The sequence below is a fragment of the Calypte anna genome, chromosome 14 (genome assembly GCF_003957555.1).
Source record: "Calypte anna isolate BGI_N300 chromosome 14, bCalAnn1_v1.p, whole genome shotgun sequence".
In the NCBI taxonomy this organism is placed as follows: domain Eukaryota; kingdom Metazoa; phylum Chordata; class Aves; order Apodiformes; family Trochilidae; genus Calypte; species Calypte anna.
The window spans coordinates 12,398,764-12,420,920 of NC_044260.1; the positions used below are offsets into that span (position 1 = coordinate 12,398,764).

General features: G+C 53.8%; 1 protein-coding gene across 3 annotated transcripts in view; it reads right to left on the reverse strand.

Moving 5' to 3' along the window:
• Positions 1-492: 492 nt before the first annotated feature.
• CAPN15 (calpain 15) overlaps positions 493-22,157 on the reverse strand; it is a 44,102-nt gene continuing 22,437 nt past the window's right edge. For all 3 annotated transcript variants that reach the window (XM_030459935.1, XM_030459936.1, XM_030459934.1), the window contains 11 exons: positions 12,975-14,481; positions 9,417-9,625; positions 9,046-9,229; positions 5,977-6,200; positions 4,599-4,724; positions 3,525-3,677; positions 2,376-2,537; positions 1,902-2,131; positions 1,570-1,730; positions 1,153-1,331; positions 493-1,033 (listed from right to left, as the gene is read on the reverse strand). In XM_030459935.1, the coding sequence (XP_030315795.1) occupies positions 856-1,033; positions 1,153-1,331; positions 1,570-1,730; positions 1,902-2,131; positions 2,376-2,537; positions 3,525-3,677; positions 4,599-4,724; positions 5,977-6,200; positions 9,046-9,229; positions 9,417-9,625; positions 12,975-14,459 (3,291 nt within the window). In that variant the 5' untranslated portion in view covers positions 14,460-14,481 and the 3' untranslated portion in view covers positions 493-855. The remainder of the gene's footprint in view (positions 1,034-1,152; positions 1,332-1,569; positions 1,731-1,901; positions 2,132-2,375; positions 2,538-3,524; positions 3,678-4,598; positions 4,725-5,976; positions 6,201-9,045; positions 9,230-9,416; positions 9,626-12,974; positions 14,482-22,157) is intronic.

A 22,157-nucleotide genomic window follows, 5' to 3' on the forward strand; every position in this document is an offset into this window, starting at 1 on the left:
GAGCCCAGCTGGGACCCATGGCTTCTCTCCAGGCACTGCTTTCAGCGGCCGCCTTTGCATAGTAACACTTGTGTGATGAGTTGAGAGGGGTCCCTGCTGCCCCAGCCCTCCCCTCCCCCCCAACATCATCCCCAGACCCTCCTCCTCTCCCCACTCAGGGTGGCAGAGGGAGGGCACCTCTGCATTTCAGCCCAAGGTGTGAGGAAACCCCAGCAGCTACAACTACCCAGAGCCCTCTGGCTCCCCCATGGGCATGGAGGGTGGGGGGGGCAGCCCTGACCCCCAGCAGGGGCAGGGTGAGTCGGGGGTCCCAGCACAGATGGCACCGCAGCAGGGTGACCCCAGCACCCCCCAGCCCGGCTGCGGTACCTCGGTGCCACACTGGTACTGATAGGGGACAAGAGGGGGTAACAAGACAGGGGGAAGGGCCTGGGGAGAGACAGGGGTCACACAGACGGACAGACATCAGAGGTATATTCTTTTTTCTGTTTGTTTTTTTGCAGCGCCAGGGCCCGGGCGCCACGGGAGGGAGCAGAGTCCTGAGCAGGGTGGCCCCCCCTGCCCCACAGCCCCCCCACTGTGTGCGTGGGGTGGGTACGGGGCAGGTGGGATCCTGAGATGGCCCCGTGCCCCCAGCAGCTCCTCATAAAGTGCACAGGGGGCTGGCGGTGCCAGCGTGGGCTGCTCAGGGCTCACCTGAGAGCTCAACCTGGCCACACAGCGTGGGGCAAAGCCTTGGGTGTGATGCCACAGCTCTGCCCCACGGCTCTGCCCCATGGCTCAGCACTGACAACCCCAGGCCAGAAGCCGGGTGACAATAAGGGGGGAGCGGAGGGGGCTGGGGGAGGCGTTTTGTCATAGGGGCCGAGGCCCATGGAGCCCGGCAACCTCGGGTGTGAGCAGCGGGTTGTGGGTGCCCTTGGTTGACATCCAGTCGTTGAGGAAGGCCTGGGTGGCTTTGCGGTGTGCCAGGCGGTGCGTGATGGAGAAACCCGCGTTGCCCTCCAGCTGGGAGAGGATCACCAGCACCTGCCTGTGAAAAGAGCAGGGGGGCTCAGGGCTGCTCCCCCCACCCTCTGCCCGCACCTCCCCCATGTTCTGCCTTGCTTGAAGCCCCCTAGGAGACCCCCCACCCCCCTGTCTACCCCAGACCTGTGCAGGGGGGGGACGCTGTCCTGTGTTTTGAGGCTCCCGCGTGTGGAGACGACGTTGAAGCTGTCTGTGCAGTCACACTGGACGTGCAGGTAGGACTTGGGGTGCCGGTTCTCCACCACCACAATCAGCCCTGCCCAGCCATGTGTCAAGTAGTAGCAGGTCATTCCCTCACGGCCCTGCAGAAAACACCAGGGTCAGGGGTGGGAAGCCCCCAGGTGCCCCTGCCTCTGAATTTCAGCCTCCTCAGCATCTTCCACCAAGGGCTGCCTGTCTGCTGGGGTACCCCGAGGAGCAAAGGGATGGGGATCCATGGGGTTGGAGGGGACAAAGTGGCAGCCAGAGCTGGTATAGCCCTGCCTGCCAAGTGGAGCAGAGGCAGGAGGTCCAGCCCTGCCCCGTGCCACCCACACTCACCTCGTGGCGCTCGCCCTTGTTCTCGGTCAGCAGGATGATGGCATCTGCCAGTGTGGTGGGCTGTGCCTCCACCTGCTCCACCATCACCAGGCGGGAGCTGTAGATGGCCAGGATGTAGCTGGAATAATCAGTGGCCGCTCGGCTGCTGGTGGGACTGGATGCTGTGCAGACACACAGAGGGAGAGGGAATCAGTGAGACCGTCACAGTCACCAAGCCCAGAACCCTCAGAGAGCAGGGCTGCAACACATGCAGGCAACCTCCACCCCCAGTGAGGTCCCCATGGTGAGGATGGAGGGTTTTGTCACTTCAGCCTCCCCCAAAAAGCCCTTACCCTGGGGGGTGGCAGGGCCTGCCAGGGCAGTGCTCCAGTGGTTGAAGGCACAGCAGACCACGGCATACTCGCCCGGCTCCAGCATGACATCGCAGTTGACGAACTTCTTGACAGCTCTTTTGCTGTGAGCCATCAACCTGCCCAGGCTCAGCTTGTTCCCACTTGTGAAGGTGGCCCGGAACACCATGATGCACAGATCCAGCAAGTGGCTGTCCACCGTGTCCGACCTCCTGTGCCAAGAGGTCACCATGTCACCTGAGCACCATCCCACAGAGAGCACGGAGGCCACAGAAGAGTCCTCCTGCTGCCTCAGGCACCCAGCCGGCAGCACCCGGGGACTGGGTTTGGCTAAACCATGAGCAGACCCTGAGAACTGGAGAGATGGTGGTGCCCATCCCTGAGCTCTGCCAACCCATGGGGTGGCTTGGGGTGAGAGGGCAACATGTTGGGGGAGACTCCAGGGTCACTGCTCACCTGCTGCCTTCCTGGAAGAGGGCGAACTCCAGGGCAGCCCGTTCCAACACTGTCAGAGACGTCACCGTCACCGGCCCGTTGGCCTTGTTGGGGAACATGCCCTGCACACGCACCTCGTGCCAGTCTGAATGGAGCTTGCAGATATCCACAGAGTCAAAATACCTGTGGGGAAGCTGAACTCAGCCCTGGTGGGATCCTCTGTGGGTTCACTGCTCTGTCCCACACCCCAGCAGCAGGCACCAGGATGACAGAATCACAGAATCGCCACAGTTGGAAAGACCTCTAAGATCACCACCTCCAACTTTCAACATCCCCTCCCCAAATAAAAAATACCTATCAATATCTGCATCATCCACTAGAGCATGTCCTGAAGTGCCTCATTTACAGTTTTCAAATCCCCCCAGGAATGGTAACTCCACCACCTCCCTGGGCAGTCTGTTCCAATGTCTGACTGCTCTCTCAGTAAAGAAATTCTTCCTCAGATCTGGTCTGCTCCTCCCCTGGTGTAACTTCAGGCCATTTCCTCTGGTCCTGTCACTGTTCACTTGAGAGAAGAGGCCAGCACCCACCCCAACACAACCTCCTTTCAGGGATCTGTAAAGTCTCCTCTCAGCCTCCTCCTCTCCAAATTAAACATTCTGATTCCCTCAGTCTCTCCTCACAGGATTTCTTCTCCAGACTCTTCCCCAGCTTGGCTGCCCTTCTCTGAACTCACTCCAGCACCTCAATGTCTTTCTTGTAGTGACAAGAAATGAACACAGCACTCAAGGTGTGCCCTCACCAGAGCCAAGTCCAGGGGCACCATCACTGCCCTTCTCCTGGTGGCCACACCATTCCTGATACAAGCCAGGATGCTGGTGGCCTTCTTGTATAACCAGGCACACTGCTGGCTCTTATTCAGCCAGGTGTCCACCAGCACCTCCAGGTCTTTTTCTGCATTGACAGCTTTCCAACCACTCCCTGTAACATTGCCTGGGGTTGTTGTGATCAAAGTGCAGGACCTGGCACTTAACCCTGTTAAACATCAATCACCTGCACCACCCTGGGGATGCCAGGCTCTGCCTGTCTCCTCTTTACCCCCCAGTGTCCCACTTTGTCCCCTGCCTGGCCTTCTTCCCCACAGCCTCTGTCCCCTAGGCACTTCCATACTTAATGAAGTCGCTGTATTCCATCCAGAAGACCCCCTCACTGCTGCCATGGGGCATCAGGTCGTGCCGCAAGGGAGCCGGCCAGTGTGGCCACTCGTCGGACCAGCTGCCGTTCCAGGAGAACCGGCCCCAGGGGTTTCGGAGCCGCAGTAACCTGGGGAAAGGGGAAAAAAATAAGTGTCAGAGGCCCAAGAGGCAGGAAAGCCCAAAGAAGATCACCTCTGAGATGCTCTCCCAGCTTTGCAGACCCAGCCAACCCCCCCCAGAGAGCATCACACCACTTCTGGTTGGACTTTTTAGGTGACAGCTGCTTTAGGTGAGACATTAGGAGGTAATTCTAAACAGAGGGTGGTGAAGAAGCTGTGGCTGCCCCATGCCTGGCACTGTCTCAGCCCAGGTTGTATGGGGCTTGGAGCAACCTGGGCTGGTGGGATGTGTCCCTGCCCATGGCAGGGGGTTGGAACTGGGTGGTCTTCAAGGTCCTTCCAACCCAAACCAGTCTGGGATTCTGCCCCTGCTTCTCAAAGCCTTCACAGACATAAACCTGTCAACCCTCACTGTCACCCCATATGCCCACATCCTGCAGCTCCCTGTCCCCTTCCCAGCCCAAGGAGCCTCCAGCCAGGTGCTGCAGGGAAGAGGCTCAGCAGGGCAGGGGCTGCAAGTTTGTGCCTGGAGCTGCCCAAGCCCAGGGCTGACGTGGATGAAACTGGGGCTTCAGACAGCACCCAAGCTGTGAAGGACAGCATCCCTTTCTAATCCCCCCCTCTCCAAAGGTGAGAAGGATGCCCTGATTGCCTCATTGAGTTGAAAGAGCTCAACTCAATCTTCTGCATCTTGTGAGAAGACTGTAAGAACCTTTCTGCACCACAGGGTGCCCTGGAGCTGGGTGACCTTGGACATGAAACCAGGGCCAGGATGGCTTCTATGACAACAGCATTTAAGTGACTCCCTGCCATGGAGAAACAGCTTTTGTTGGCTATGAAGATGGGACACCAGAGTCCTTGAGGTCTTGTCCATCATTCACTGAGTTATCCATGCCCAGATTTGGCAGGAAGGTACCTGCTGACCTCACCTGAAGCCTTGGACATCCCTCACGTCCAGGATGGAGTATGCGTGCCGTGGGCGCAGACCCATGCTCTCGTAGGCCACATCATCCACTTTCATGTTGCCTCCACCACAGGAAGCACCCATGAGGAACCTGCATGGGGGACAGCAAAGCCCTCGGTGTCCTGCCAGGCCTGGGATGAGAGGAAAGCTCAGCCCTACTGCTTGAGGAACTGGAGAGACTTCCCCCCCAGGAAGCTCCTGGATATTCTCTCTCTGCAACCCTCTAAAAGTCCCTGGAACAGTGCCCAGGCCCCACCAGCTCTGCCTGGGCAGCAGTGAGCTCCCTCCACCCAAACCCAGGGCCTGTGGTGAGATTCTCTGAGTCCTCACCTGAAGTGCTGAAAAGTCCTGCCTATCCCTGCTGGGCTCAGCCATGTGGAAAGCCACTTGCCAGGCAGCTGGTCCATCCCACAGGGGTGAGGACAAGGTGTGTGGAGTGCACCAGCCAGGCTTGGAGGGATACCACATATCCCATGGACACATACCTGTCCCATGTGGCCCCATAACGCAGCGTGGCAGGAGCCACCCTGCCTACAGCCATCCCAACAAAAATCCCTCTCATTTCCACCATCTTTGCTTTTGATTTGACTCCTCCAGGCTGCCTATAGTCATGCCCAGCAAAGATGCCACATATAGGTGGGAGATAAGAGCAGGGTCACACACATGACAATCCAAACCCACTCCAAGCAAAGCAAGCAGGCTCAGTGCCAGCCACCTCAGAACTGCAAGGCAGCAGTAAACATGCACAGGGAAGTTCACTGAGATGCCCCCTCCCTGGAAGTGTTGAAGGCCAGGTTGGATGGGGCTTGGAGCAACCTGGTTTAGTGGGACTAGAGGGAGTTTGGACAAGGGCTTGGAGGGATGGGATGAGGGGGAGCAGTTTTAACTGGAAGAGGGAAGATAGAGATCAGATCTGAGGAAGAAATTCTTTGGTGTGAGGGTGCTGAGCCCCTGGCCCAGGCTGCCCAGAGAAGCTGTGGCTGCCCCATCCCTGGCAGTGTCTCAGCCCAGGTTGGATGGGGCTGGGAGCAACCTGGGCTGGTGGGAGGTGTCCCTGCCCATGCAGGAGGTTGTGGTGAGATGATTGTTAAGGTCCCTTCCAACTCAAACCATTCTATGATTTTCATTTCATACAAAAGCTAAACAAAGGCAAAATTACTTCTCAGAGCTCAGAGGGAGACCTCTTGCCAATGCCCCAGGTGAATGCCATTGATGGTGGTCTCCACTCTAGGTAATGCATTAACCCCTCTCCTCTGAGCCTCTCTAAGTGTGTGCAGCCCCCCTCACCCCCCTCTCTCTGAGCTTCTCTGCTCTGGCCACGGCGCCCTCCTGCCTGGTCTTACCCAGCCTCCTTAGAGCTCAGCATTTTGGCCCAGATGAGGTCAGTGTCAATGGGCTCCTCCCGAGGGTTAGTGGAGCTGACCTGCAGCATCAGGCTCTCGCAGGGGGCACCCGTTAGTGTAGCCAGGCCTTCAATAGCACGCCCTGCCTGGAGGGCAAAGTACGAACCATGGAGCTTGGCCAAGGCCTTCTCAATGAGGGCGACCCACAGCTGCTTCCTCTGGGCCTGGGGAAGGAGGGAGAAACACGTCACCAGCTGCTGCTAACAGGAGATGGGGAAGCAAAGGGGCAGAGAAGGCAAAGCCTCGCTCACCACCATCCCCCCGCTGCCGTAGGAGAATGAGGAGCAGGAGCAACAAGGCCACCAGAAGCTTTTCCACACCAGGCCAAGTGACACCCCCCCCTTCACTACCTGCTCAGTGTTTTGTCAGCACAGTTTAATTCCCCTTGGGAAACCATCTTGGAGTGATGATCCAAGAGACCTGGATGCCAAGAGAGCTGTACCCTGGGGTGCCCGGGCAGTAGGGATGGAGGTGGTGGGTGTCTACCTTGAGATCTAAAGGTCACTTTTCCTCTGCTTCAAACTGGATTTTAAAAGGTTTAGTAATGGAAACGGATATGGAGAGCATCTGGAAGAGCTGTCTTTCACTTGCACACTGCTGCAAACCAAACCCAACCCAGCTCTGGCTGCCTAGAGCACAGGCAGCCATGGGACCAGTCAGGTTTCATCTCTGGAACAGAGATGTTGTTTCAAGGCCAAGCTCCAAAACCTCCCAGGTGGATGGACAAAATCCTCTCCTCCAGCACAGGGACAGTGGCAAGATGGAATGAGAAGCTGCAGGTTTTGCAAGGGGTGGAAAACTCCCTGGAGCTGCTTTGCCATGGTGCCAGGCTGCTGCTCTTGGCATTGTGAGGCTGGTCAGGGAGTCAGAAAGAAATTCAGAAGCTGCATTAATGCAGTGAGAGGTTTGCAAAAGCCTCCATCAGCCACAACAAGGTGGACTCAGGGGTGCAGCCTTTACCCATGACATCCAGGTCACTGTTGCAGGTCCCCAGCTGGGCTCTAACTCTCATCCTGGCCAACTTGAGGCTGGGGAGAGATGCTTCCACCCCAGTCCCTGCCTGCAGCGAGGACATGGAGAGGAAGGCACAGGAGGGCAGAAGGAAGGGGGATATTTGCTGTGTCCCCTGCAAACCAGATTTGGTAGCCAGGACTTAGGGGAAAACATCAAGACATGGGGACTGCAACTTGCAGGTGGCAGCCAAGAGCTGAGAGAGGGAAGGCAGCTGTGTAGCCTTCTTTCTGATGTATAAAGAAAGCTTACAAGTGCTTTCCATTTTTTTCTTTTTTAATCCTTCACTCAACAAAATCCATGTTGTTTATTTCTGCCTGAGCTGCAGCCAGGGAGCTCTGATTTTCCTTTATTTTTAAAACTCTGTTTCTCCATTTTTAGCCTCACATCCCGCTCACACAACTAGAAAAATCTAGTCATGATCAGATGCCCTGGGAAACAAAGGGAAGGCAAACCCAGCCTGTGTGAAAGCATTCAATCTTTAAATAAAAAAAAAAAAAAAAAAAAGAGCAGACTTGGACTCTGTAAGAGATGAAAGACGAATGAAAAACAAAAGAACCAAAGCAGGTAAATCTTAAATGTGCATGAGTGGAACTGCTCTGTCTACTGAGGCAAAATGTAGACACAGATTCCTTCTTGCTTCCCACTTCAAGGTTTCTCCTTAACAGGACCAGCTTGGCAGGATGCTGGAAGGGCTGGAGCAGCTCTGCTCTGGAGGCAGACTGAGAGAGTTGGGGGTGTTCAGCCTGGAGAAGAGAAGGCTGCAATGGGGAGACCTTAGAGCACCTTTCAGTGCCTGAAGGGGCTCCAGGAAAGCTGGGGAGGGACTTGGGACAAAGGCCTGGAGGGATGGGATGAGGGGGAAGGGTTTCATACTGAAGAGGAGAGATTGAGATGAGATCTGAGGAAGAAATTCTTAGGTGTGAGGGTGCTGAGCCCCTGGCCCAGGTTTCCCAGAGAAGCTGTGGCTGCCCCATCCCTGGCAGTGTCTCATCCCAGGTTGGATGGGGCTTGGAGCAACCTGGGCTGGTGGGAGGTGTCCCTGCCCATGGCAGGGGAATGGGACTGGATGAGCTTTAAGTTCTCTTCCAGCCCAAACCAGTCTGGGATTCTCTGAATTGGCAGCTGCCCCAGGACTGGGCCACCTCTGTGCTGTGGAGGGCACAGGTTACCCAGCCCACTCAAACTGTACCAACATTAAGGTTCCCCAAAAACTCATCTTCAGGCCTCAGTTCCCCAGCCAGACCCTTCTTTGAGGCTGTGCTATATTTTAAAACAGAGATCTGGGTTTTGAAGAACCAAGTCCAACCCTGCAGTCCCTTGTCTCCTCCTGACAACATTTTTGTTTCGTTTGGCAGATTTCAGCTCCTGAGTTTCAATAGAGATGTTCTCAGTCTCCTTCATGGCCATGATCCCAGCATGTGCCCCAGGGCCTGGCAGGCAGGGCAGGGCACAGCCATGTCCCCAGCTCAGCCACTTTGTCACTCCCAGCAGATGCCACATGAGTGTGCTCAGAGCAAGAGAGAACTGGCTCAAGACAGCCTGGTTTGTTTTCCTCTCCATGGCAAAGCCAAGCTGCCAGCCCTCCCCACAGAGGAAAGAAACAGCTTTCCCTCATCTCCTCCTTGCAGGGAAAAACACAGGGGTTAAAATATTTCCCTTTTGCTGTGAAGAACAAGGATGGCTTCCCCTGCAAGTGAAGAGGCTGTGGTGTGGGGAGAAGTGAGGGAAACGTGAATGAAACTTCTTCACTGCAGGCTGGAAAATGCCCAAAGGGGCCTAAATAGATTTATATTATGGCCTCAAAGAGTTCAGCTGTCCTAAAGGTGCAGCAAAAAGCAGGGAGCTCCCTGTGCAGCCCCAAATGAACAGTCAAACCTCTTCATACGGTCTCCACCAAGCCTCTCTAATGAAATAACCAGGGGCAAGCCTCCTCTTGCCCTTGGAGCACTGCCCCCCACTCCAGCACCCCTGTCTCCCTCCCCCAGGCCCACTGACCTGTGAGAAGAGGAGGTATCCACACTCATCACAGGGCAGCATGTCATCCACCAGCACCGTGGTCCAGGTGCCGTCCTTGCAGAGCCGCACCTGGTAGGCACCCTCGGGGCACAGGGTCCTGGTGATCATCACCCTCTCCACCAGCTCTGGCCTCTCAGCCAGCACAGCCAGGGCACTCAGGAACCTGCCAGGGGGATGGGACATGGGTAGGACTCAGCAGCCCATGGGCAGGGAGCTGCCCAGCCCTGCAGTGCCAGGCACCAGGGGCCGTGGTTGCTCAGGAAGGGGACAGGGCGTGCGCCTGGGGGTTGGAGCAGGGCTGAGGGGGCTGAGCTAGAGGAAGGTGGAAAAAGGGGATTGTTCTCCCTTACCAGCAGTTTCCCAGCAGTCCCTGCAGGATATCCGAGGGCCTGGGTGTCCGAAACACCGACCACTTCACCGTTCTGTCCTTGAAGATGCTGCAGTTGATTTCGTGAGGTCGCAGCCACTGTTTCACCCTCTGCTGCACGCTGTCGCCTTCTGGGAATCCCACTGACTTAGGGCCAGGGTGGAAACTGTCATCTACAAAATTCACTTTGTTCTGTGAGAGCAAAAGGCAAGGAGAATATCAGTGTGCAGCTCTCCAGGGCCTCCTGGGATGGGGCTGGCCAGGAAAACATTCCCTTGCACCCCAAAATGAGAGCAGAGCCCCCAAGCCCTCCTGCCCGGCTCAGGCAGCCCCTTCCAACGCCATGTCAGGGAGCAGGCCTGGCACCATGTGTCTGCTGGCAAGGGCACAGTTGCATTTTTTTCCTCTTCTTCCTCTCCCTGGAAGAGTTGGAGGCCAGGTTAGATGGGGCCTGGAGCCACCTGGGGCAGGGGGAGGTGCCCCTGCACATGGCCAGGGCTTGGGTCTTTAAGGTTCCTTCCAACCCAAGCCAGTTTGGGATGCTGTGAATCAGGTCCAGCATCCTACACTGCCATGAGCCAGCTCATCTCTCCAGGCCCCAAGCTCTGTACTCTGTGACTCAAAATTTGCTTTCTTCTGTTCCACAGGAACCTGCCCAGGCAGGGATGTCTCACACTTTGTGCTGGTGCTAAAAGCTGAACAGTGGGGGACCTTGGCTGCCTCTGTAAGTGACAAAGCACACAAACAGCAAGGTTGTGAGGAGCCAACTGGCAAGGAAATGCTCCTCAAGCCAAGGGCTGAGCTGCTCCAGAGAGGACACGCTGAGCTTGGCTGTCCTGTGCCACCCCCAAGCCACAGAGGATGTTAGGGACACGTTTTGCAACTGGTTTCAGCCCTATCACAAAGAGAAAAGCAATTCTGGAGTGAGGATGTCTCAGATCCCAGCCCCCTGCTGGAGCTGCTGTATAGGAAATAAAGCAGGATGAAGGATAATCCCACAGGTATCGGCCACTGACATGGGATGGATGCACAGAACTTCCCCAGGGGGAGAAATGAGGCTTTTTCAGTTTAACCCAGGGTAAAATAAGAACTGGGATTTCTTTGTTAATGTTAATTAAAGGAAATTAAATTCTTTCAGCAAAAGCCAGCTCTAATTTCAATTAGGTTTTACACACACCAAAGCAGCAGCTGTCCTTCCTCTTGTGCTGCAATCCTACACGACTGCTTTTCATGTGGTGCCTCAATTAGCACTTCCAACCCTCTTCTGCAGAAGGGTGATTTTCAGCTCATTGATGTCTTTGTTCAATCCATAATGTGGGCCAAAAGGACATGTCCCAGAGCTTGCTGGCTTTCCCAAGGGGACCCTCTAATCACCAAAGGGAAGTGTGAGACGGGAAAAGAGGGGACAGGATATGAGAGGGATGCAGATATATGGTGCAGAGGCAGCAAGAGGTAGCTGTGGTCTCTTCCCAGATGGAAGAGAAACGGTCAAGCTAAAAGTGGGTACCACACACTGAGAAATGTTGGAAAAGACACTCCTGGAATAGTAGAGGAGGGAGTGCCCATGGCAGAGGCTTGAGCAGAAATCCCAAATCTCCCAGCAGTAAGGTGGGCTGCTCCCTGCAAATTCAGGCACTGAGACAACAGGGAAAGGAGACCTTGGCCAGTCTGAGACTCTACTGAAGGGGAAGATTGAGCAGCCTGGGAAACACTAGGGACAGAAGGAAGCTTGAAGGCTGCCAGCCTGAACAGGAATATTGCTGGGAAGCTGCAGGCACACTGGGAGGGCAAGGAGCAGGAGGAAGGGAGTAGCAGTGTCCTACTGCTAGTCCATCCCTCAGACCTGCAGAGCCCTTGACTTACCATAAACCATGTCAGAACATAGCAGGGATTTAGTTTTAGGGTATTTTTCAGGCCCAGCCAATAGCCTGTTGCTGCTAGTTTAGTGAGCAGAATGGGCTCATCCAAGGCTCCAAGTGAGAGCTGTGCTGGATGGGGCCAGGCTCCCCTTCTCTGATGATTCAACTTGGCCATCTCTCCTAATTCATCCTTCAGGCCTGATTCCACTGGATGCAACAGATGTTCCCTGCCTACAAAAGAGGCTATTCACTTGTTTGAACAGGGGGAAAGAGCAGAATCAGGGTCTCTGTTGCCATAAAGACACTCACATCTGTTAGGACGGACATGTAGGAACTGAAAAAACCCACAGCCCCAAAGCAGGATCATTCTCAAAGGCTTTCTTCCCAAGCCAAACATCTCTGTGGTCCCCTGGTCTGGGCAGTGGAGGCACAAGCCTGGACACACTCCTCAGACCTGGCAGAAAAAGTCTGGTCTGTACGTCAAAATGGGACTGCAACTCCCTTTCCATCTGGTCCAGAAGGGCTGGAGGCTTCTCCAAGCAGAAGGAATAAGGAAGAGAACATGAATGACTTATGCCACTCGGGGAAAAAATTGAGGCCACTAGAGTGGTGTTTGAGACTGAAACCCAAAAGCCAGAGAGTTGGCAGAGGAGGATGCCATGCACTCCTGAGACCCTCACCTGGAGCCAGAGCACAGCTAAACCTCAGCTGTCCTTCTCAAAACAGGGGCAAACCCCTTGCAGCTGCAGCTGTGCATTCACAGACACCAAGAACACCAAGATTCTGATGGTTCTTGGAACACTTGCATCTGCTGGCAGTTCCTCTGCCTATATTCCTGTCTGTGCTCTGAGGCCCTGCCTGCTACATCCCCAGATGTTCTGCACCCACACAGAGAGCAGTGCCACCAGCAAACCTGGAGATGCTCTTTCCCAGCCTTCCCCACCCTTGGACAGGGAAGGACCTGTGCTGACCAGCTAGGAATGTCTCTTCAATCCAGGTGTGCTCGTCACTGGGTTTCAGAGTTAACTCAGACTTCCTCACCCTTGGACCAGGAGGGAACTGGATGGATTGCCTCCACCACAGAGGTTTTTTAAATATTCTAGTTCAGTGTTAACAACCAGCATCCAGCTGTGGCAGGTGAAGAGCCACTAAAATCCTCAGAGGGCTTGAGCACCTCTTCTATGAAGCCAGGCTGAGGAAGCTGGGGTTCAGTCTGGAGAGGAGGAGGCTCTGAGATGACCTCTGAGACCTTCCAACATCTGAAGGGGCTAGAAGAAAGCTGGGGTTGGGCTTTTTGCATGGGAGTGTAGCAAGACGACAAGGGGAAATGGTTTCAGACTTGAAGAGGGGAGATTTAGGTTGGACATTAGGAGGAAATTCTTTGGTGTGAGGGTGCTGAGCCCCTGGAACAAGCTGCCCAAGGAAGCTGTGGCTTCCCCATCCCTGGCAGTGTCTCAGCACAGGTTGGATGGGGCTTGGAGCAACCTGGGCAGGTGGGAGGTGTCCCTGCCCATGCAGGGGGTTGGAACTGGATGAGCTTTGAGGTCTCTTCCAACCCAAACCATTCCATGATTTTACAATCTTCTCTGGAACCCAAGAGGCAGCTTGTTTGTTCCAAGCAACACCCGGACCCTCGGGGGAGTCATGGAGAGGGCCAAGTGAAGGCAGGAGCAAGCACTCACCTCCCTGCAGAAGGTGACAATGTTCTCCCAGAGGGCTTTGGCCTCTCCCTCATCCGTCTGCCTCCTCTTCTCCACGTGCATGCTCTCCCTTCTCTTCAGGGGCTTGAGGCCCTTGCGTTGGGCCACGTACTGCTGTGGGGTATGGCAGGCCAGGCAGTGCTTGGCCTTCAGCTCGTTGAGCAAAGTGCAAGCAGGACAAGCCCACTGGCCTGGCTTCTCCTGGCTGCTGGGGGGCAGCTGGGATGGGAAGAGACGGGCGACCTTGCGGGCGGAGGGGACTTTGCCAGCACAGGAGGAGCAGCCAGCTTTGTCACAGGCCCCGCAATCGGGGCAGCGGGGGGAAGGTTCTCCTGGAGTCCCGTGCTCCTGGAAGCCGTGGAGCTTGGAGGAGCCGCAGACTTTGCACTTCTGAGCCACGGTGGGGTTCTTGAGGGTGCACTTGGAGCAGGACCAGGTGGTGAAGTCGGGGCTGGAGGGGCTGCAGGGGGTGAATCGCACTGAGTCCCCCACCACATTGATGGTGTCGCTGCCTTTCTGGGTGTTGCAGACCTCACATTTGCTGGCCCCAGCGGAGTTAAGGAGGGAGCAGGAGCTGCACTTCCAGTGGGAGGGACTGACCTCCATCTCCTCTTCCAGCACGCTCAGCCTCTTGTTGGCCAGAAGCTCCTGGTAGCGGGTGGAGGCTGGGGCAGATCTGGACTGACCCTGGGGAGAGCCCTTCTGCCCCGCTGTGCTCTGAGCCACGGGCTGGGAAGCTTCTGGGACCGGTATCTGCAGCTGGGGGGGAACCTCCCGACGGCTTCGGGGCACGGGGTTGTTCTGGAGCCCCGGGGAGAAGGGACCGAAAGCCGGGATCTTCTGGGTTTCTTGTTCCATAGCCACCGGGCCCTGGGCGGCAACAACGTCACCGTCAGAGACCTCCGCGGAGACCGAAGGCTGCGGGGTGGAGGGAGCCATGTGGAATCCTGCAGGGGTGATGACTTCAGGGACGACCAGCGCCTCTGGGGGGATTTTGGGCAGGGAGAGCTTGCGTGGGCCACCGCAGGCAGAGCAGGAGTTGGCCACGGGCGTGTTGTGCAGGGTGCAGCGCTGGCAAGCCCAGCCACTCTCCGGCTCTGCTTCCTCGGGGCTCTTCCCCTCCGAGTCCTCGCTGCTGCTTTCTGCTTTGGCGGCCTCCTCCTTGGAGGTGCCCTTGGGCTCCACCAGCACGGCGGGTTTGGGCAAGATGCCGTTGATGACGGGCAAAGGGGAGCCCTGGCTGGGCCCTGGCTCGGGGGTGAAGCCGCACACCTCGCACATCTCCTTGCCCAGGAAGTTCCTGAAGGTGCAGCGGGCACAGGACCACTTCTGCTCCTCCACGCTGAGGCGCAGGATGTGGTTGAGGTCGGGTTTCTGGCGGGGGGCTTCACATATGGAGCACTGCCTCTGGCCAACTGGGTTCAGAAAGGTGCAGCGGGTGCAGGACCACTCGTGGACGGCAGCCATGGAGCCAGGGGAGTGGGAGTGGCTGGAAGAAAGAAGGAGACAGTGTCAGGCCAAGGCCACCCAGTACCAGGGGGTATTTCCTGGGCTGGTATGGTCTGGACCTTGCTTCCAGGAAAGGGACGACCATCAAGCCACTGACTGCTCTCCAGTCACTTGTTCCTCTGGCACTGACAAACAGTTTCTCTGTTTCTCTGAGTGTGCAGCCAGGAGCTGGATTCCACCCAAAACATTTCAGGAAGGGCACAAGAAACAGCCCTGCAACCCCACCTCTCATTGCAGAGATGAGACCCAGCAAGCAAGCCCACCCCCTCTGCACCCAACCTCCACCACTTTGTGTGTCTGCAGCTTGTCTGTAGCTCTCTGGAGAAGGTAACACCCTGCTCTGCCTTTCTGTGCTCTCAGGACCAATTCTTTCCTCCTTGGGTGTCACTCCAGCCCACTCTGTTCCACTTTTTAATCCTGGCCCCTCTCCTCTTGGCTCAGCATCACTTACCCACACTGGGATAACTGTGTTATCCCACACCAGACACTATCAAGCAAAGAAAAGCAGGCTGTTGTCTATAGTGCTACTTTTACCCTGCTATCAGCTTCAGGACCTGCAGCCCAGCCCAAGCAGCCTGCAGACTTGGTGCCAGAGCTGAAGCAGCTCATGGAGCTCAGACAAGGCACCAGCAGTTTCTGAGCTCTGCAGAGGTGGGCACCATGTCCCAGGTACAGCTCTTGCCCTGCTTACCTGGGAAGCAGAAAGATCACAGAGCTCTGCCAACAGCACCAGCCCTTGGTTCAACCTCTGGTGTTGCTGGGAAATGCCCAAATCCCTGATGGGGGAACGGGTCCAACACACAGCAGGTCCAACCTCATGCAGGGCACAAAGTCGTAATAATGTTTTCTGAGCAGGTTCAGCTTTCAGAAAGCAAAGTACAGCAGCAGCTCCATAGGCCACAGCAACCTCTAGGCTTGCAGGGAGCAGGTCTTCCTCCCTGTGCCCTTTCTGGTGCTTTCAGGAAGGTGATTCCACACTTGCACACGTGTGGACCAATGGCAGAAGGAGTCCCAGCCCTGCGTGGTGCCCTTTGTCCCCAGCTTGGGGTCATTTCCTGGAGCTTTGAGCAAAGGTGGTGCTGAAAAAGAGCTTTCTGCTTCCTCCTCCTTCACACTAGGATAAAACAATTCTGGTAAACCTGCAGCATGAGCCCAGAGCCCTCCCTCTGTGCACTTCTGCTCCTAGACTAAAGCCCCAGCCTTGCACCCAAGCTCAAGGCCAGCTGCACCTCTCTCCAGTTGAGCTGGTCCCCTGCCAAATCCTTCCATTCTGCCCTGCTTGACCCCAGGCAGGACCAACTCTGCAGGAGAAGCCTCCACATCCACCCCATGGCCTCAGCTCTTCCTGGGAACAGCAAATTCAGGCCCTCCCAGAGCAAGGAACACACAGCCTAAAAAGCATGGGAGCTGCACCCCAGAGGGCTCCCCACCAGCTCCTTCTCCAGCATCCCTTCAACAGCCAAGTTCAACCATCACACCTGCTGGAACAAAGAAGGGAAAGGAGATGGTTTATGCCATAGAGGGCAGATGCAGAAAGCCAGGAGACACTGGTGCAGGCTGTGGAGGCAATCAGGTCCTGGCTACTCTCCAGCAGCACCTGCAGACCCCAGCTCCCAAGGCAGCAGCACAGCCTGCACTGCAGCAACGGGGCCTCGGGGAACAGGAGTGCAGCCAGAATCACCCTGGAATGGAGGAGAGGGACCTCCTGTTGGGCTGTGTCCAGAAGAAGTTCTCCTGGGAATTCTTCAGCAGCAGCAATCCAAGCACACTTCCACACCATGCTCCCAAGCCACTGGAAGAGCAGCTCCCTGGCACACCGAGATCAGCTACAACCTTTGACTCCCTTCTTAAATCCAAGGTTTCTCTAAATAAAGCCTGAACTCCAGAAATCTATTTTCTTACCAGGGAACACTTGGAAACTCATTCTGGTTCATATAGCATAGTTTGAACTTCATAAGGTTGGATGGGGCTTGGAGCAATCTGCTCACTTCCACTGAGCAGGGAAACCTGGAGGATCCCAATAACCCTGAGTAGGCACACCAGGTGCTTCTTTAGGGTGAGCTGTCTGATCACAGACAGCAAGAGCAAGCCTGGAGGATCCCAGGATAACTTGGGTCAAAAGGGACCTCGAGGAGTCTCTAGTCCAAACTCCATCTCAGAAGGGATCACAACAGGTTGTTCAGTCTGGTGTCCAAAACCTCCAAGCATGAAGATTAAACAACCTCTCTGGGCAACAAACTCTACCAACTGAGTGTCCTTGGGGCAAAACCTGCTTGTCCTTACACCCAGTCTGATCCTTTCCTGTTTCATCTTATGCTTGTCGTTTCCTGTCCTTCCACCACATAATGCTGTGAAGAGCCCAGCTCTGCCTCCTGGATTATATCCCTGGAGGTATTGGTAGATCTTCTCCAGACTGCAGGGGCTCAGCTCCTTCATCCTCTCCTTGCAGGTCACACATTCTATCAGTCTGATCATCTTAGTGCCCCTCTACTACCTGTAGTAGCCTTACAAGGACACCTTCCTGGGTTGCATTCCCTTGCGGAACACTGAGGAAGGGTTTGGTACCACCTGGATCTGAGCAATCATGCAGAACAGGGCTGGTGGCTCCCACCTTCCCAGGGGGAACTGAGAAAATGCTATGGAAGCAACAACTCCAAAAAGGACATCAGTGTCCTCGTGCAACCTCCATGTCACACCAGGGCAGCTCCTTCAGTTGGGATGGAGCTGGGGCCTTGGGCTGAGCTCCTGGCTGCTCCGTTCTCTTTCTTCCTTCAGCCTGCAGGAAGGGAAACACAACAGCTACAACTACAAAAATTACTCCTTTTGCTGATAAACTAAAGACTTCTTGATCATGAAATCCTAATTTTTGGGTGCTCCTGAGTTTTATAATATATTGTATCTGCTCTGACTCTTCTGAGTCAATGCAGGACAAACTGTCAGACAGTTCTCAGCTCTGATAAGGGAAGGAAAAGCATCTGAGGGACCAACCCTTTTCACTTCTATGTCAAACTCCTCTGGCCAGGACACCTTTCTGGAGGTTGCCTTCTCCCAGCACAGTATGAGCACTCCTGACCATTCACTGGGGCTGTTACATCTGGGCAGAAAACAGCATTTTCCACTGGTAAGAACCTGAAATGAGTCGAAGCAACTGGAGTGCTTCTGTTAAATTAAAAACCACAGTGGCAGACCAAAATCACTCATCAAAGCAGATGGGAGAAAAAAGAAGTCTAATTCTGCAGCAGGAGACCATGCAAGGGTGAGCATTTAACAGTGAATGGGGACATTAAAGACCCATCAGTACCAGACAACCCTTTCCAGAAGGTGCCCAGAGGCTCAGAGAGACACCAAAAGCTTTCCAAGCTGATGACACACTCCAGTTCCTGGGAATTTCTTGGTCCCATTGCATCAAACCTCAAGAGGGCTCTTGCAGCATTTCTATTTAGCTTCTGCTTTTCCCATGCTGGACACAGCTCAAAGAGCTCAGATGTGCTCCACCAGCCAGGGAGAGAAGAGGCTGTGAGTTTTAATGAGATGTTCCCAAGGGAAACTTGAACTTTGCTAATGACAAGTCTGAGAAAAAAAAAAATACTGGCTCCAGGCATATGGAGTTCCTTCAGCAGTGTATTTTCATGGTAGCCAAGAAAACCAAAGAACATGCTCTCAAACTGCAGCTTTCCCTGTGCTTTACTTTGCCATCACCTCCCCAAAACCAGGGCTTGCTTGTCTTAAGTTAGGGGGGGGGTAAGAGGGGACATTTTGCTGTAGGACAGGGACGAAAGAACTTCCAAGGCAACACTCTGCAAGTACAACTGCTTGGAAAAGATGCAAAGAAACCATTAATGTGCTCCTCTACCCTTCACTGACCACAAAAAGCCCAAGAACCTGGGGTAGGAAATGGGAGGAGGGCAGAGGCACTCTGTAACACCAAGATTTAGTTTGGATGAAGGAAGGAAATTGAGGAGACCACTTGGAGAGATCCAACTGAAATCCCTCATTGGATTTGACCCAGGAAAAGGAAAGAAGGAGCAGAGTGTTTGGAGGAATCTATCTGAGCACATGGTCACTGAAGTCCCAACACCCCTGCAAGAATGCAAAGACCTGGAAGGAGGAGGCCTCAGACTAGCTTTCCTCCAAGGCCAAGGATATACAGGCAGCATTATCCTAAACTGATGGGCCAGAGACAAGAGACTTTTATCATTCTTTACACAGAATTATCCTAAAAGATTCCGGGTTGCCTTGTGACAAAAACAGGACGTGCATCATTAGCCTTTAATATACTGTAATTGCTTCAGTGTGGTAAAGGCATCCTTCTGAGAGCAAATCCCTCTGGCTGGCAGAGCTCTGTGCAGAACAGGCATGCTGAGACAAACCCATTCTCAAATGCTCCTTGGCTAATGAACAGGTTACCCAAAATCTCTGCCAGGGAAACAAGAAGAATCCCTGGGGATACAAAAGGAAGAGGCAGACTGAGTATTTCAAGGGGAGCAGCAAATCTGAATTCGAGCTTTGCTCAAATGTCATGAGGTTTTGCAAGCTCTGGGTTCCCAAGCTCTTTGGTGAGGGACCAGACAGCTCAGCCTAAAGAAGCACCTGGTGTGTCTGTTCAGGGTGATTGGGATGAGATGGGCAATGCCAATGTGACCTCTGAAAAACTCTGGATGAAGGCATGGGGAATGTGCTACCCTGGCACCCAGTCCCAGGGGATTATCCTGGGACAGGCTCTGCTGCAGGAGAACAGCCTGGGAAGGTCCCTCTGGAACCCCAGCCCTGGGGACAGCCATCAGTACAGCCTCAGCTCCTCTCAAACTCTCCTGTTTCTCATTAAGATCAATTCCAGCCTGTTGTGATAATTAATAACCTCATCTTGTCTCCCTGCATGCAAGCAGGGGAGATTTCTGCAGTTTCAATCACAGTTCACTTCAAAGAAACCAATTTAGCAGAGTGCTACTGCTGCCACCACTCCTGGACTCTACTCCATTATTTACCTTTTCTGTACCTAATTTCCCATGTCTTTTGGTTATCTAGAGGAATTGAGAGCAAACAATATCAAGCACCAATTGTATATATTAGGTGAGGAAAACTTGTGCTGTTAATTCAGGCCAGCATCACACTGTGTGTATGCTTAAACAGATTCAGTAAGTTCTTAAATATATTGATTTGGCTCAAGGGGGTGAAGAATTTAATGGCCTCAATCTATATTTTGCCTACTTTGACCACATTACACTGCCTCTGACTGAAGCCCACATGCAGTGAACCCACTGAAGAGCAAATACAGACAGGAGGGACACCAGGTTTTGTCACACTTGCATGGAAGTGCATTTCCTATACCCAAATTACACCAAGGGAACTCTGCAGACACCTTCATTCTGCTAAAATATTAGGGAGCATCCCAGCTCCCACAAAAACTGCATCTTCAGGAGGGAAAGGCCCCCAGTCCTCACAAGAATTCAAGAATTATTTTTTTTTTTGTTAAAAACCCAACAGATGAGAAAGCTCCAAGCAGACTGACAGCCCCAAGTTGCGTTGGATAGTTGTACCTTCAGCTTCTTGCCCACTTGGAGCCCACTCAGAGAACAGATTGGCATTTTAGAAAGCCCTCTAAAGATTGGTTCAGCTACCTTGTATTTATTTTATAATCACACTCCATCTGAGTGTAATTATAAATGTAATGTGGCACTGTCTGAGCAGTGTCCCAGAAGGTTTCCTATGTAAAATAAAGTTGTCCAGCAACAAGCACGAGGCACCTGGGATGGAAGAAGAGTCAGAGTGCATTGAAATCAGTCCCACAGATCAGGATCTTACAGATCTGCTGCTGAATTAAATGATAACCTGTTTGCAAGTTGGCTGGGACAGAAAAGGCTCAAACCCACAGATTTCCACACCCAGACATCAAACTGAGACTTCCATGCTGAAAAAAAAAATGAAAGACAACGTGACCCACACCCTGAACAGGGCTTGTGGGAACACAAGGATTGTGAGAGCTGCTGCCACTTGGCTTTTGGCCCTTCATATACATTTTTTTAAGCAACACCAGGGAAACCTTTTTTCAAGCAAAAGAGCATTTGGGAATTATATTTTCTTGAGGGGTTTTCATAAGAACAACCTGCTGGAGACCACAAGTCCCACAGCTGTTTCCAACCAGATTCGTGGCAATTCCCACAAATCCCAAACAAACCTCCTGGACTTCTGTCTACAACTACCTGAAAGGAGGTTGTAACTGGGTGGACGTTGGGCTCTTTTGCCAGACGACTTTCAACAAGACAAGAGGGCAGGGTCTTAAGTTGTGCCAGGGGAAATTTAGGTTAGATATTAGAAAGAATTTCTTTACGGAGAGAGTGATCAGCCATTGGAATGGGCTGCCCAGGGAAGTAGTGGATTCTCTGTGTCTAGAGATATTTAAAAAGAGACTGGATGTGGCACTCAGTGCCATGGGCTAGCAACCGCAATGGTGGTTCAAGGGTTGGACTCAATGATCTCTGAGGTTCCTTCCAACCCAGCCAATTCTATGATTCTGGCTCTCTGTGCTGAGACAGGGGGACAAAAAGTCAATATCAGGCATCGAGGGCTGCCCATGGCAGTCAGGGGACAAGAGAAACATCAGTGCTCACTGCCCACACACAGCCCCCCTCACTTGCTGGTGTTGAGAAGAGGTTTGAAACACACGTGCATTGCAGCTTCACTTCAAGAGCCCCAGCAGGAGGGAGTTTGCAATTATTCACACGCAGAGAAGCCTGAAAGCTGCTGCAGGAAAGAACAAAAAATTTCCACTTCTGAAAAAACCCACCTTAGTCAGGAAGGAAGGCTTTGAAGAAAGGGCAGGAGGGGCTCCAAAAACTTATTTAATCATTCCCTGACTGGCCTGTAAATCCTTCCCTGACTTGAAGCAGCTCAGAAAACCTCTCAAGACCCTGCTGAAGGGTCAACACTGGTAAGGACCTTTCCTGGGCTGTAACACAAACTGAGCATCAGTGAATCCAGGTGAGGGGAGGGCAGCTGAGCTGCCAGGCAGCAAGCCAGGCTATGGCCAAAGGACAAACCAGTTCAGCTCCAGCTGGAAAGGACTGGTGCCTGCTGACCTGGCTGCAGCAATCAGCCTCAACTCTCTGGTGCTTTGAACGTGGCAGGAAAAGAGATTGTTCCAGAGCAAACATGGCTCTGGCAACATGGGGACAGACAGAAAACCACTGACCCCATCACATACCCTGCAGGGACCACTGAGGACATCAGAACCTCTGGGTTCTGTATGATCTGTAGCACAACCCCTCCCATGGAAAAATGCCAGAAGGGGGGTGGGAGATACCAGGGGTGTCTCATGGCCTCCTGCACCCACAGGAACCTGAGCACAAACAGATTTTGAGCAAATCACAGCTGCTCCTCTTGCAGTCACAGGGGCTCCGTGCTGGTCTGGATAAACTGGTGAGCAGTTTCAAGCTAAGATGTGAGCAGGGGACATCCAGGTGCCACACAGGAACACAGACCTCCAATCCACAGCTGAAGTTAGGCTGGCACAAGGTGTGCAGCCAAGGAGATCAACAGCAAGAGGACATGACCAACAAGCCAGCACTTGGAGGACAAACAAGATGCAAAGGAGGAACAGCTGGGAAGATGATGTTCTCTGCTACTGTATCAATTAATTTCAGGGTTTAATTTAAAAAG